Source organism: Nyctereutes procyonoides, unplaced genomic scaffold (genome assembly GCF_905146905.1).
Source record: "Nyctereutes procyonoides isolate TBG_1078 unplaced genomic scaffold, NYPRO_anot_genome, whole genome shotgun sequence".
In the NCBI taxonomy this organism is placed as follows: domain Eukaryota; kingdom Metazoa; phylum Chordata; class Mammalia; order Carnivora; family Canidae; genus Nyctereutes; species Nyctereutes procyonoides.
In genome coordinates this window covers 46,530,518-46,545,805 of record NW_026575131.1, presented here as the reverse complement: position 1 = coordinate 46,545,805, position 15,288 = coordinate 46,530,518, and the positions used below count along the sequence as shown (strand labels likewise).

Sequence of the window (15,288 nt, the reverse complement as noted above, 5' to 3'; positions counted from 1 at the left end):
GTGATATGATATTTTATGGTAGAAATATACCCTCCTGTCTTTGTCCATGTTGCTGGTGATGGACGTCTAAGTATTTTCCAATTTTCCCTTACTATGAGAAGTGTTGTTCGTAATTTGTTTTCCAAATTTCGTATTGTGGTAAAATACACACGGCATCTTAACCACTTTTAAGTGTCCAGTTCAGAGGCATTAAATACATTTACACTATTGTATGACCTTCACCACTATCCATATCCAGAACTCTCTACATCTTGTAAAACTGCAAATCTGTCCCCATTAAACACTGACTCCTCATACCCTCACTCTCACCATCTATTTCCTGTCTCTGACTTTGACTCCTCTAGGGACTTTACATGAGTGAAATCCTACAGTATTTGTCCTTTTGTGCCTGGCTTATTGCGTTTAGCATAACGTCTTCAAGTTTCATTCATGTTGTGGCCTGGGTCAGAATGCCCTTCCTTTGTAGGGCCGTGTAATATTCCACTGTATGGATGCACCATATTTTGCTTACCCACCACGTACATTCCTGATCACACTTTCTCATGTGCTCACACGGAAGCATATACCCTACGCTTCCCATAGGGCTCATCTATATGTCCTATATCTCTGTAGCTATAAAGCTAAGAATTACTAAATTTTAGAACATGTGCGTTATCAACCTTTCCAGACATCGTCAACTTATTCTCCTAAGTGATCTTACCAATTTGCTCTCTGCTAGCTGTGCATAAGGGTTTCTTTATTCTACATCCTGAAAAAGTCTTTTTGTTGCTAGATCTACGTTCACCTGGGGTGATGAGGGTGAGAGGGGATGTCGTAGTGGCTTCCAGCTCCACATTATTGGTAGGTTGAGGATCCTTGTATTTTCTCATGTGCCATCTGGGTTCCCCTGTCTACCATATTGTTTCTTCACATCTCTGCTGCAGGTAAGGCAGAGGAGGGGGGCTTACGCTGATCATCAGAACGTCTGGTCACAGTTTAGGAGTACCCCCAAGATGAGATGCTCAGTAAGTGTTTGATGATTGAATGAGAAAGTGGAGGCTGTGCATGCAGACTCACTGGGAAAGGAAGAGAGTCGGGTGGCAGGCAGAGGAGCCCATGAGGCCAGAGAGGGTTTCATCCAAGTCCAGAAAATAGCAACCAAAGGAGGCCTGCTGATGCAACCAAGAGAACTGCCAGCATTATGACAGCCACTTGTCTCTGAATCTACCTCCCTCTAACCTTCTCTTCTGAGCCTTCTGAGGCACTCAGGGTAGAAGAAGCTCATTGGAAGCCAGCTAGAAAGTGAGGAGGCACCAACCCAGAGAAACAGGGGAATGTGAGAAGGGAACGGGACTATGTCCCTCCTCAAGCCCTGGGAAGCACCACACCCTCTCTGACCCTGGCACATTGCAGCCCATACACCCTCTGCCCACAAAACCACCTGCCCAAGCAGCCTTTGTTACCTCTTCCTCAGGACACCTCATCCGTTGGCCTCCCCAGAAACATCTGAACATGAGACTTCTGGGTCCCGAGAGAGGGAGAAAGAAACAGCATCGTGCACTTCCTAAAATGATGCGCTAAGAGGACTGTTTCCTGCTAAACCATACAACTTGAGTCTAATCATGAAGAAACATCTGGTAACCCACATGGAGATAGAGTCTACATAAAAATCCACCTGGGTTCTTCACACACGCCAATGTTGCAACTTTGGGAACCATGGAACCTAGGTGACTGGCATATCAGAGTTTGTCGTAAAGCTTTCTCAAAGTTTATATCCATTAGGAAATTTTATAATAAAAAATTAAATATGTTTTTAAATGTCATGAAAGAGCAAGAAAAGCTGAGAGGCTAGCCTTTGTGTAAGGAGACAAAGGAAACATGATAACTAGACATGAATGCTAGATCCTGGACTAGTAATAGATGCATCTGATCCCATTTCTACCTTCTGGAGGCTGGTTCAGAGGAGAAAACTACTATAAATCGTAGTCATGCAGGGACAATTAGAGACATCGGAATGCAGACTAGCTATTAGATAATGAAATGTGTCAGTGATGAATTTCTTGAATTGCATAAATTTGCTGTGGTTACATAAGAGAATGCTGTGTTCTTAGGAAATGCATATAAACTATTTAAGGATAGAAGGGCAGGATATCTGCAAGTTACCCTCAAGTGGTTCAGGGAAAAAGTACATTTCTATTCAGAGATGGAGCTATAAAACAAATGCAAAAAATAAAGGTGAACAATTGGTCAAAGTAGAAGGACATGAAAGAATTCTTTGTAATATTCTTGCAACTCTTCTGTGAGTTTGAAATTATTATTTTAATTTTATATTATTTGTATTTTATATATTTAAAATTATTATTATAAATTATTTAAGAGCATACATATATACACATGAAAGAATTTATCAAATTGTGCACTCTAAATATTGTCATTTGTCATATGCCAATGATTCCTCAAACTAGAAATAAATAAGTAAAAAAAATGGATAGAGAACGTAATTTGCAAAAGCAGAGAGGCACGACAAGAATGTGTATGGAAGAAAGACCCTTCTTTCTAGCTGGAGTTTTTGTTTCATGGAGCAGGGACAACCAAGAGAGAAGGGTTTGTGGAACTGGGAGGCCATCAGTGGCTTGAGGGTTGACTTTTTTTTTTTAAGATTTTATTTACTTATTCATGAGAGACACACAAAGAGAGAGGCAGAGACACAGGCAGAGGGAGAAGCAGGCTCCCTGAGGGGAACCTGATATGGGACTCGATCCTGGGCATCCAGGATCACACCCTGAGCCAAAGACAGAGGCTCCACCATTGAACCACCCAGCATCCCTAGGGCTGACTTGGGCCTAACCCGGTGCCCTCGCAGGATGCACTTCCCCTTATGGACGATCGGGGACGCCAGTTCGTCGATGTGCCAGAAGTTTTTCTACAAGTCTGAAAACGTTCAAGACCTGGAAGAAAACATTAAAACTCACACACTCTGATGTTTGAAAACATATACGCAAGGCTGCAAAAATCAAAATAAACACTTGGAGAATCGCTTCTCGGCCTTTTGGCTAAGATCAAGTGTAATAAACACTTGGAGAAAATGAATGTCTTCTTAAACCAGCAAAATATCGACTTCATTCATTATTAACCTTAGCATTCCCCCCCCAAGTGTCATTACATTTAGAAGTGATCTCTGGGTTAGTTGTTCTCCATTTGCAAGAATCCCCATAGACCCCAAATCAGCAAAACGTGCAATAATTTTCAAGACACCTAAATAATTTCAAAAGCAGAGTGATTTTCTATACTTTCTTTTTTTTAACATAGGAAGAAATACACTTACTGTGAGTGGCTTGTTACAATGTTTGCTATGAGGCAGGATAGGACCTCTGAGAGTGCAGGTGCCCAGGGAAGTCCTGTCCAGCCTCTTGCCTTCACACCAGCTGTTCCTGTGGACTCAGTCACTTTTCCCTCCCTACATTGGCCAACTCCACTCCCTTTCTTCCTTCCTATCTCAGCTGAGGCCACGTCCCCGGGGAAGCTTTCTTTAACCCCAACTCAGGCTACCATTGCCCTCACACTAGCATCACATGCTTTGTAGACCATGTCATATCATATCCATAAACTTATCATTTGTGCAATTATTGGATTTCTGTCTGTCTTCTCCATTCAAGGGTGAACTGATGAGGAGCAAAGAAGCTGTCTTTCCTCCTCTGGCCCAGGGCTTTGACACATAGTAGGTGCTCAGTAATAAGGAAGGAAGGAAGGAAGGAAGGAAGGAAGGAAGGAAGGAAGGAAGGAAGGAAAGAAAGAAAGAAATGACCAAACAGCTGCATGAGAATGATAAACTTGCTCTTGTCTGGTCTTCTTTTTTAAAGTTGTTTTTTTTTTTTTTATTGGAGTTCAATTTGCCAGCATGTAACATATCACCCAGTGCTCATCCGTCAAGTGCCCTTCTCAGTGCCTGTCACCCCAACTCCCCACCCACTTCCCTTTCCACTACCCTTTGTTGGTTTCCCAGAGTTAGGAGTCTCTCATGTTCTGTCATCCTCACTGATATTTTCATTCATTTTCTCTCCTTTACCCTTTATTCCCTTTCACTATTTTTTATATTCCCCAAATGAATGAGACCATATGATGTTTGTCCTTCTCTGATTGACTTACTTCACTCAGCATAATCCCCTCCAGTTCCATCCACATCGAAGCAAATGGTGGGTATTTGTCGTTTCTAATGGCTGAGTAATATTCCATTGTATACATAAACCACATCTTCCTTATCCATTCATCGTTAGATGGACACCGAGGCTCCTTCCACAGTTTGGCTATTGTGGACATTGCTGCTAGAAACATCGGGGCGCAGGTGTCCCGGCGTTTCATTGCATCTGAATCTTTGGGGTAAATCCCCAGCAGTGCAATTGCTGGGTCGTAGGGCAGATCTATTTTTAACTCTTTGAGGAACCTCCACACAGTTTTCCAGAGTGGCTGCACCAGATCACATTCCCACCAACAGTGTAAGAGTGTTCCCTTTTCTCCACATCCTCTCCAACATTTGTTGTTTCCTGCCTTGTTAATTTCCCCCATTCTCACTGGTGTGAGGTGGTATCTCGTTGTAGTTTTGATTTGTATTTCCCTGATGGCAAGTGATGCGGAGCATTTTCTCATGTGCATGTTGGCCATGTCTATGTCTTCCTCTGTGAGATTTCTCTTCATGTCTTTTGCCATTTCATGATTGGATTGTTTGTTTCTTTGCCGTTGAGTTTCATAAGTTCTTTATAGATCTTGGATACTAGTCCTTTATCTGATAGGTCACTTGCAAATATCTTCTCCCATTCTGTAGGTTGTCTTTTAGTTTTGCTGACTGTTTCTTTGGCTGTGCAGAAGCTTTTTATCTTGATTAACTTCCAATAATTCATTTTTGCTTTTGTTTCCCTTGCCTTCATAAATGTATCTTGCAAGAAGTTAGGTTGCTGTGGCCAAGTTCAAAAATGGTGTTTCCTGTGTTCTCCTCTAGGATTTTGATGGAATCTTGTCTCATATTTAGATCTTTCATCTATTTTGAGTTTATCTTTGTGTATGGTGTAAAAGCATGGTCTAGTTTCATTCTTCTGCATGTGGATGTCCAATTTTCCCGGCACCATTTATTGAAGAGACTGTCCTTTTTCCAGTGGATAGTCTTTCCTGCTTTGTCAAATATTAGTTGACCATAAAGCTGAGGGTCCATTTATGGATTCTCTATTATGTTCCATTGATCTATGTGTCTGTTTCTGTGCCAGTACCACACTGTCTTGATGACCACAGCTTTGTAGGACAACCTGAAATCTGGCATTGTGATGCCCCCAGCTCTGGTTTTCCTTTTCAATATTCCCCTGGCTATTCGGGGCCTTTTCTGATTCCACACAAATCTTAAGATGATTTGTTCCAACTGTCTGAAGAAAGTCCATGGTATTTTGATAGGGATTGCATTAAATGTGTAAATTTCCCTGGGTAGCCTTGGCATTTGCACAATATAAACTCTTCCAATCCATGAGCGTGGAATATTTTTCCATTTCTTTGTGTCTTCCTCATTTTCTTTCAGAAGTGTTCTGTAGTTTTAAGAGTATAGATCCCTTACCTCTTTGGTTAGGTTTATTACCAGGTATCTCTGATGAGCAGCAAAGGGAAAATATCCTAGAAAAGAGGCTTGAACATGGCATGGAGAGCAGAGTATAAAGATTCGTTAGTCCATGGTGGCTTTCCAGCTGAGAGACCACGTATGCAATGGCCCTAAGGCTTGAGAAAGCATGATTTTAGGATAGAGTAAAGAACTGGCTATAGAGGACACTGGCAAGGTCCACTGGAGTAAGGTTGTAAGGGATGCTGTTACCAAGGAAGTGAGGGAAGTGAGGGACTACATCCCACCCCAAAACAATAGATGAGCATCAGCTATTGTCAGTGTGGGGCAGGCAAGTGGCTCCAGTGAGAATCAGGCTACCAGGAACAGTGGAGCACGTTGTGCACACCACACCAACCTCAGGGGGCGCCATTCACACAGGCAGCAGTGACAATGGTGCTCAGGAACATGCTCCACACTGGGGAGTTATCTCTGAAGTGGCCCTGCATGTAGGGAGATCTCAGGACTTTATGTACATTAATTTTTACCTTCCAAATACTTTTAAGGTAATAGTAATTAGAGAATGGACAGAAGACTCGCGTACATGAACACTTCACCAAAGTGGATATACAGATGATAAAGACGCAGGTGAACAGATGTTCAACATCGTTAGCCGTTAGGGAAATGCAAATTAAAGCTATGAAGGAGATACCATGACACACCTATCAGAATGGCTAAAATTAAAATACCGACAATACTGGGACGCCTGGGTGACTCTGGTCATGATCCCAGGGCTACGAGATCAAGTCCCAAATCCGGCTCCTGCAGGGAGCCTGCTTCTCCCTCTGCCTGTGTCTCTGCCTCTCTCTCTCTCTCTCTGTGTGTGTGTGTGTCTCTCATGAATATGTAAAATAAAATCTTTAAAAATAAAAAGTATCTATATGTTGACTGGGTGTTGTTCTATATGTTGGCAAATTGAACACCACTAAAAAAATAAATTTATTTTTTTAAAAAAAGTATCCACAATACCAAGTGCTGCCAACCAGGACTTACATACATTACTGGTGGGGACGCAAAACGGTGCGGCCACTCTCAAAAATAGTTTGACAGTGTCTTATCAAGTTAAACTTACACTTATCATATAACCCAGCAGTCTCACTCCTGAGTTTTACCCTCAAGAAACACAAAGATTTATGTACATGAATATCCATATCAATTTTATTTGCTCTAACCAGAAGCTGAAAGTCCTAAACGTTCTTCTACTGGTGAATGTCTAACCAAACAGTGGTCCAGCCATAGGACGGAACACTACTCAGCAATGAAAAGGAGTAGGCTGATTTTTAAAAAAGATTTCTCCACTATTCATTTGAGAGGATGAGCAAGAGCAGATTAGTGGATGGTCAGAAGGAGAGGGAGGAGCAGGCTCCCAGCTGAGTAAGGACCTGTAGCTGGGCTTGATCCCAGGACCCTAGGATCACGACCTGAGCAGAAGACAGACAGTAACCAACAGAGCCATCGAGGCATCCCTGGAATGGACTAAGTATACAAGTGACAACCTGGGTGGTTCTCAAGGGTATTCTGCTGAGTAAAAGATATGCCAATCTCAAAAGGACACATGCTGTATACACATGACTTTCTTGAAACATCAGAATTACTTTACTGACCAGATTATAGTTGCCAAAGGTTAGAGAGGAGAGTGTTGCCTACAAAGGGAGGCACGGGGGAGATTCTTTGGGATGATGCAACATTTTGGATTCCTGACTATGGTGATAATTACATGAATCCATACAATTGACAAAATTTCATAAAGCATTTCAAAAATTGAGTGCATATAAACAGTGGAGAATTCCCCCCACCCAAATAAAGATATGTGGCTAACAGTATCGTGCTACTTCAATGTCCTCATTTTTATAAATGTACCATGATTATGTACTTTTAATACATATAAATCTATAATTATATATCTAATGTAATATATAATTATATTTTAATATGTTTTATATACAATTATAAAATGCTTTTATTGGGAGCATCTGAGTAAAGACTGAAGTGAAGGATCCTTTCACCAATGTTTGTGACTTTTATGTGTCTAAAATTGTTTCAAAATAAAGAGCATTTAAGAAGAAAAAAGGGAAGAGGGGCACCTGTGTGCTCAGTGTTTGAGCGTCTGCCTTTGGCTATGGTCTTAATCCCAGAGTCCTGGGATCGAGTCCCCATCAGGCTCCCTGTGGGAAGCCTATTTCTCCCTCTGCCTATGTCTCTGCCTCTCTCTATGTGTCTCTCAGGAATAAATAAATAAAATATTTAAAAAATAAAAGTAAAGGGGAAGTGTTATTTGAAGTAACCAAGAGCCAATTTCATCCTAAGAGCTTCTCTTTTTAAGTTCTCTCTGGGGGGAGTGTTTTAGAATACTCTAAACTATAAACATAACACTATATAGTGGTGCAATACTTTTAAATACTTTTATATAAATATTCATACAGCAGGAGTATGTGCCTGAATCTATTTTACCAGTAGATATGCAAGCTCTAAAGTATTTAGAACGTGAAAAGATGTTCAACTTGATTATTCTTGAAAGGAAGTGCAAGTCAGAGCAACAGTGAGGCAACAATTCACACCACATAGTGGCCATCGTAAAAAAGATGAACAAGCGTTGGTGAGATGGGGAGAAATTGGAACCCTTGTGCACTGCTGGGGGGAAGATAAAATGGTGGAGCCGTGGTGGAAAATACTTCGACAGTTCCTCAAAAGGTTAAACATAGAATTGCTGCATGTCTCAGCCACTCTGCACCTAGGGATGTTCTGAAAAGACTTTAAACAGGCTCCCGAAGAGATACGAGTACACAGATGTTCCTAGCAGCACGATTCACAACAGCCAAAATGTGGCAACAGCCCAAATGTCCATGATGAGTGGACAAACACTTCTGTACAAGGGAATACTACTAGGGCAGCCCAGGTGGCTCGGTGGTTTAGCACCGACTTCAGCCCAGGGCATGATCCTGGAGACCCGGGATCAAGTCCCATGTCGCGCTCCCTGCATAGAGCCTGTTTCTCCCTCTGCCTCTCTCTCTCTCCCTGTGTCTCTCATGGATAAATAAATAAAATCTTCAAAAAAAAAAAAAAACACAAGGGAATACTACTAAGCCATAAAAAGGAACAGAGTTCCAACACATACTACACTATGGATGAACCTTGAAAATATCACGCTAAGTGAAAGAAGCCAGACACAAAAGACCACAAAAGACCACACACTGTATGATTCCATATCTGTGAAATGCCAGAATGAATAAATCCATAGGCAGAAAACAGACTGGGGGTGGCCTAAAACTGGGAGGGGTGGGGGAAATGCCTGCTGACAACAACAGGGCTTCCTTCTGTGGTGGTAAAAATGTTCTGGAACTAGGGAGAGGTGGTGGCTGCACTAAATTATGAATATGCTGCATGCCATTGAGGTGCTTGCCTTTAAATGGTTAATCTTGTGTCTTATGAATATCACCTTAATTAAGAAATAATCATCAGTAGGCTATTGAGCCCACAATGGGAGGCCATGGACATAGCCCAATGGTGAGGCAGCTCCAGCAGAGCTCAGGGAATCAACTGCGCACGGGCCCTACAGTAAAGGTCACTCCAATGCGATTCAGAGCTCCTGACACCCCCAGCACAGGGATAGAGGGAAAAGCCCAGGGCTAGCTGAGGTCGCCCTCCTCCCCAAAGAGGTAGGCCAACAGGGACAGAGTGTGGGGCAGACAATTAGCAGGTGCCTTAACAAGGCACGAGGGACTAGGTCCGAGGAGTGGGATAAAGGGGGTAAATCTGGCTCTGTCAGGTTCTCGAGCTTCCTCCTTCGAGCCCAAAGACTTGCCTCTACATCACATGTGGCCCACAGCGCTCTCTCAGCCAAAGCTGGCTCACCTTTGGCCACATATCTCCATGGTGGGTGGTTTTCATAGATGAGTAGGAAGAGAGGGAGATAGACAAGGTAAGTAAACAGCAAGCAGGGGGCCCTGGAGTCTCCAGCCAGGCCTGCTCTGTGACCTCAGGGAAGTGATTTTGCCTCTCTGGGCTCAGTTCATCGGTCTGTCTAATGAAAACAAACCAAAACAGGAAGCGTCCTGGGAGTGTAAGCCCTGCTCAAAGGTTCCAGCTTCTGGGTCCTCACAACAGAGCTTGAAGAGCTTTGGAACAAGAAAGACTGCGAGGTGTGTAGTTGGTGTTCTCCCAAGGCTTCCTCCTCTTAGAAGTGGAGGTAAAAGGGCCTCTCTGGAGGATTAAGTAAGACAAATACACCAAACTCTTTACCATGGTGTGTAGTGTGCAGGAGGTGTGTAAGAAATGTTAACTGTTGCCAGCAGGTGATGGGGAGCCAGTGCAGGCTTCTCAGCAAGGGAGAGGCAGGTCATTTCACAGTGGTGGTGGCCATTATGGAGGCTCAACCAGAAGAAGAAGCCTGGCCTCAAAGCACCCAGAGGAGGGGCAGGGACGAAGTGAAGAGTGGTGAGATGAGAAGCTGCGGCTGGGGTGGGAGACTGGGAGGAGACAAAGAAGAGGAAGTTCAGGTAGAACCACAGGGATGCAGGGCGTAGGAGGAAGCAGAGGAGGCCGCCGACCACATCTCTGACCCAGGTGCCTGGGGGTCACCAGGGCCAGTGCTCAGCCTGGGCACAGAAGGCAGAAAGATTTGGGGGTGGATGCTGGGTGGGGCTTGACACAGGGTCTCTGGGAGCCAGGGTAAGTTCAGCAAAGCAGGAGCACCAAGAGGTGTGTCTGCAACCTTGGGATGGGACCTCAAGGGACACAGTGACCTTGGCCAGGGAATGAGGTAGAATCCATCATTTACTTATCCACCCATCTGGACTCTCTCTCTCCTATGAGTTCCTGAGGGTGGTGGGGACGTGTGTGTGTGTGTGTGTGTGTGTGTGTGTGTGTGTGTTACTGCAGGCACTCAAAAGACATAGATCATACTTCAAGCTGGAGTCTGGCTTGTATTCAATCATCCAGATTAAGAAGTAAAACGTCTGTTTACATCCCCGCTCTGTTCCCATGTTCCCATACTGCCTGTGTCACACCCCCTCCTCCCTCTCCCTCCCTCCTCTAACTCTGAGAGAACCAACATCCTATCACTAGTGTTGTTCACTCCCATACACATTTTTGCACCTTAACTACATGGCACATATCCACGAAGGATCCATAGAATTGTGTGCATGCCTCTAGACTTTACCTGAGCAACATGATTCGATGCACTTCCTTCTATGTTTGGTTCTTCTGTTCGTGCTTTTGAAATTCATCCAGGTTGGTGAGAGCCTTTCCACATGTCTTCCATTTCTCTGACTATAAAAATGTCCACTGAGTAAGAGTGTGCCATTGGATGTATGCACCCCTATTGTGTGGGTGAGCACTACTCGTTCCAAACGTCCTTGAACCTATCTCACCATATACCTTCTAGAGAACTCTTCTGTGGTGGATGTGCAGGGTCAGGAGGGGTTGTGTTTGCTGTCATCTCAGAATTCCCATCCATGTCTTGGGGAATGCCATATTGAAGATGCCCCATAGATGGTCAGCAAATCAACAAGCAAGTGAAACATGGCACATTTACAAGACCCGACCCAACTTCCAGGCTATTCCTTGGAGACTCAGCTCCTCAGGTTGTCCATTTGTGTCCAAATACACTTCCAATTTTCACTACTTTGATCCCCAGCTCTTCAGGCCATTGATTTATTCTCTGTATGTTTAATGGACACACGGTACAGTTTGTGAAGTTTTAAGAGGCATATTTAAAGTGCTCTGTTTTAGTTGTATCTTTTCTGTATCATCCAGAAAAAGCTGAACAAAGAGACTTGAATGATACCAAATTGAAACAGCCAGAAAATTCTGCATATTTTGCCCCAAATTATGGACTTACATTATATCAGTGAACTTCACTTTTTAAAATAAATTACTGAAACAACCTCAGTGACACTAGATCATGGTTGAGGTTTTCCCTAGTGGAGTAATTGTTCACCAAGTTGATTTCTCTTTTCAGGAAATGGGTTTTTCCACAAGCAAATCCATGAGTCTGAATGGCGGTGTCATGTCCATATTGATATTATGGTTTTTGATGTTTTACCAATTATTTCATATTTAGAAAGTCTCAGTTACTTCAACCATATATCAGAGTATGTTAAAAGGCATATTGTTTTCTAAATGCTTTATGTCTGCTTTACCAGCATACTTTGACATAACACAATTTTTTCCTGGAACTTTTTATTATTCTAATGCTTTTTAGTGTGACATATATTCTTTTGGTCTTTCATCTTTCACTATTACAAATTTTCTTTGAACCCCCAGTGAACTGAGCATGATTGCCATTCACATGAAATCATTAGGTATCAACATTTCCAATCTCAGTGAACAGCTTGTGAGCAGTATTTGGATCCAGTATTTCTTTCACCTGTTACTATAAACTACCATAAATATACTGTTAAATAATTGTTTGCCAAAAATATATATTACTTGTCACATTTTACAGTGAGCTTTACACAGAAGCAAAACTGTTCTAGGTTGTTAGGACTTCTTCCTGCATCGGATGTTGCAGGGCTTCAATTCACTATGAATATCATTCCTCCTCTATTCTCCCACAAATTTCAGCAGAGTACTATTCATGATACTTATTTTTTCATAAGATTTTATTTATTATTTATTTGAGAGGGAGAGCAAGCAGGGGAGGGCAGAGGGAGAGAGAGAAGCTCACACCACCCTGAATAGGGAGCCCAATACAGGGCTCTATCCCAGGACCCCAGGATAAGGATCTAAGCCTAACGCAGACACTTAACCAACTGAGGCACCCAGGGCCCCCTGCTCATGATATTTAATAGGAGCATTAAAAAGCTTATCCAAGCTCTGTGCCTTTTCATTCTGGATCCTTTCCTTTAATGTTTTATAGTAAACTTGATTTGATCATTATCCAAACATTGCACACTTATGCAAAAATTATAATGCACAAATGTAAACACTGAAGAAAACCTTAACTATCTAAAACCAGAGCCAACCTCAGCTTTGAGAATACTGACAAACTGGTCCCCCTGCTATAGGGCAGAACACTTTGTAAGCACAAGGCCAAGCTGATCACAGTGACGATAGCCAAACAGGCAAAAGTTTTACAAAAACTTCCAGATGTGGCGGGTGTATCAAAGTTCATTCCAACCTTCAACCACAATGAACTTGAAATATTGAGTTTATGTTATAATTTGTGTTGTCAATTAATTTTACTATTCTTTGGAAACACTATCAAGGTATTGTGTAGCCTGTGTCAAATATTTCCAGATTTTAGCAATGGATAGCTGTACTGGCACATACTGGCTGCATACTAGCCATGAAGTGGCGATAGCAAGTCATGGTTGCTCTTGACATGCAAGGACAGGCAGTATTTTTGAGCATTATTGAGTTTCAGGGAAGCAAAGAAAGGGGGCAGAATCTGGAGAGCTATTTGAGATAAAGAAGGGATTCTCTCAAAGATGAAAGAAATTCTGGAGTCCTGAGTCTTACTTTGGATTCTCCCCAAAGCAGGTCCTGTCCGAATCAAGGACTTGAGTACAGATAGTATGTTTAGGAGGTGATCCCAGGAGATTCAGTGAGCTTTGGGAAAGTGAGAGACATATGAGCAGACTCAGATGAGTGGCTGAGGGGTGATCCTTCTACGGATCCCTCCCCAAAAAAACCACTCCAGAATGGCCCTACTGAGGAGTGATGAAGCCAAGGGAGCCACACAAAAAGGACATGTTGTTTGCTGACAATAAGTCACTCCTGGGGGTGTTAATGCCCACATTTCACATTACCCCACGTATAGGAGGAGCTTGCTACTGTACCCAGATGACACCCTGCGGCATAGAGGTGTAGGGATTGAGGGTGAGAAATGGTCTGAGTGTGTGGCAGCTGTCCAGCCAGCCTGCAGGTGGGTTGTGGAGAATGAATGCTGTGTTCACTGATGGAAATGTTGCAGCAAACAGGTGGGAGGGTGAGTGGGTGGGGTCCTGTTGCAGGAAAGAGTGGGAAGAATTGATGAATGTCTGAACTAACAAGAGAGGATGAAATTTGGGTGCAGTGCAAGGGCTGTCCATATCAGGACCCTGGACAACCCTTGGGTTTCCTTTCTGATTGATCCAGGATGGCCATGGAAGGTGCAAATCTCACCTCAGTCACTGAGTTCCTGCTCCTGGGCCTTTCAGAGAACCCCAAGCAACAGCAGCTGCTGTTCATACTCTTCCTGACTATGTACCTGGTCACGGGGCTGGGAAACCTGCTCATCATCCTGGCTATCGCCACTGACCCCCGACTCCACACGCCCATGTACTTCTTCCTGGCTAACTTGGCCTTTGTGGACATTTGCTTCACCTCCACCACCATTCCCAAGATGCTGGCCAACCACGTGTCAGGACACAAAGGGATCCCTTATGCGGGCTGCCTGACCCAGATGTTCTTCTTCATCTGGTTTGCTGGCATCGATAGCTTCCTGCTGGCTGCCATGGCCTATGACCGCTATGTGGCCATCTGTCACCCTCTGCACTATACCACATCTGTAACACCACAGCTCTGTGGACTCCTGGTGGCTGCATCCTGGACTGCAGCCTTCGGGAATGCCCTAACCCACACCGTATTACTGACTCGCCTCTCATTCTGCACCCACAACCGGGTTCCCCATTTCTTTTGTGACCTCAGCCCTCTGCTGAAGTTGGCCTGCTCTGACATCTTTCTCAATAATGCAATGGTATACACCTTGGGCGCCCTACCGACCATCATACCCTTTGTGGGCATCTTGGTCTCCTATACATGCATCTTTGCCACGGTGCTGAGGATCCCTTCCACCAGAGGCAAGCAGAAGGCTTTCTCCACCTGTGGCTCTCATCTGTCTGTGGTGTCCCTATTCTACGGGACACTCATTGGGGTTTATTTCAGCCCAATGTCCTCCCACACGGCCCAGAAGGACACAGCCGCTGCGGTGATGTACACCGTGGTCACTCCCATGCTGAACCCCTTCATCTACAGCCTACGCAACAGTGACATGAAGGGGGCTTTGGGAGCCCTCATCAACAGGAAGCCAGTTTTTAGTCAGTGACCACAGCACTGGGATGTTTGAGTGCCCTAATCCAGGGCCTGTCTGTATGAAATTTCCCTCCACAGTCCCAATCTTAGATGTTTCCTTCTTATTCACTCCTGTTTATTGCCTCATTCTTCCAACAATTATTCCTTGAACATCTACTACAGTGTAGACACTCTCTAAGGGCTGAGGGTCCAGCAGGGAACAAACAAAATCCCTGACCTTGTAGCACTCACACTGCAGCCTGAAGAACACATCACAATTAAAAGGAAGTGCTCAGCAAACTAGAGAGACCGGGATACAAGCCCCACTTTGGTTAAGGTTCAGGCAATAATCTGCTATTATAAAAAGATGCAAATGCAGAGGCTCAAAAAGTCATACGATTTTGCAAACTGAACCCATTTGTTTCTGTAACAGCATAGTTCCTTCAAAAAACTTAGAGTAGACATCTGGTCTACTTGTCTCTACTTAGTTCATTGCTAGGCAACCTATCTGATGGGGTTTCCTAGCCAGAGTTCTTGTGTTTATTGATTTTGCAATATTTGCTTCCTTGAATTACCTTTTTTTTTGTCACTCAGTTGATGGTCATCTGAAACAATAGCTTTGGGCAGGAGGTAAGATCCTTATTTATACTATTTTGAAAGAAAGGAAGCTGTTGGCTCTTCTA

General features: G+C 43.6%; 1 protein-coding gene across 1 annotated transcript; it reads left to right on the top strand.

The window, feature by feature from the left end:
* The first annotated feature begins 13,697 nt into the window (after positions 1-13,697).
* Positions 13,698-14,639, top strand: LOC129521618 (olfactory receptor 1361-like). The gene has a single exon (XM_055343250.1). The coding sequence runs from the start codon at positions 13,698-13,700 to the stop codon at positions 14,637-14,639; it is 942 nt and encodes a 313-aa protein (XP_055199225.1).
* The last annotated feature ends 649 nt before the right edge of the window (positions 14,640-15,288 follow it).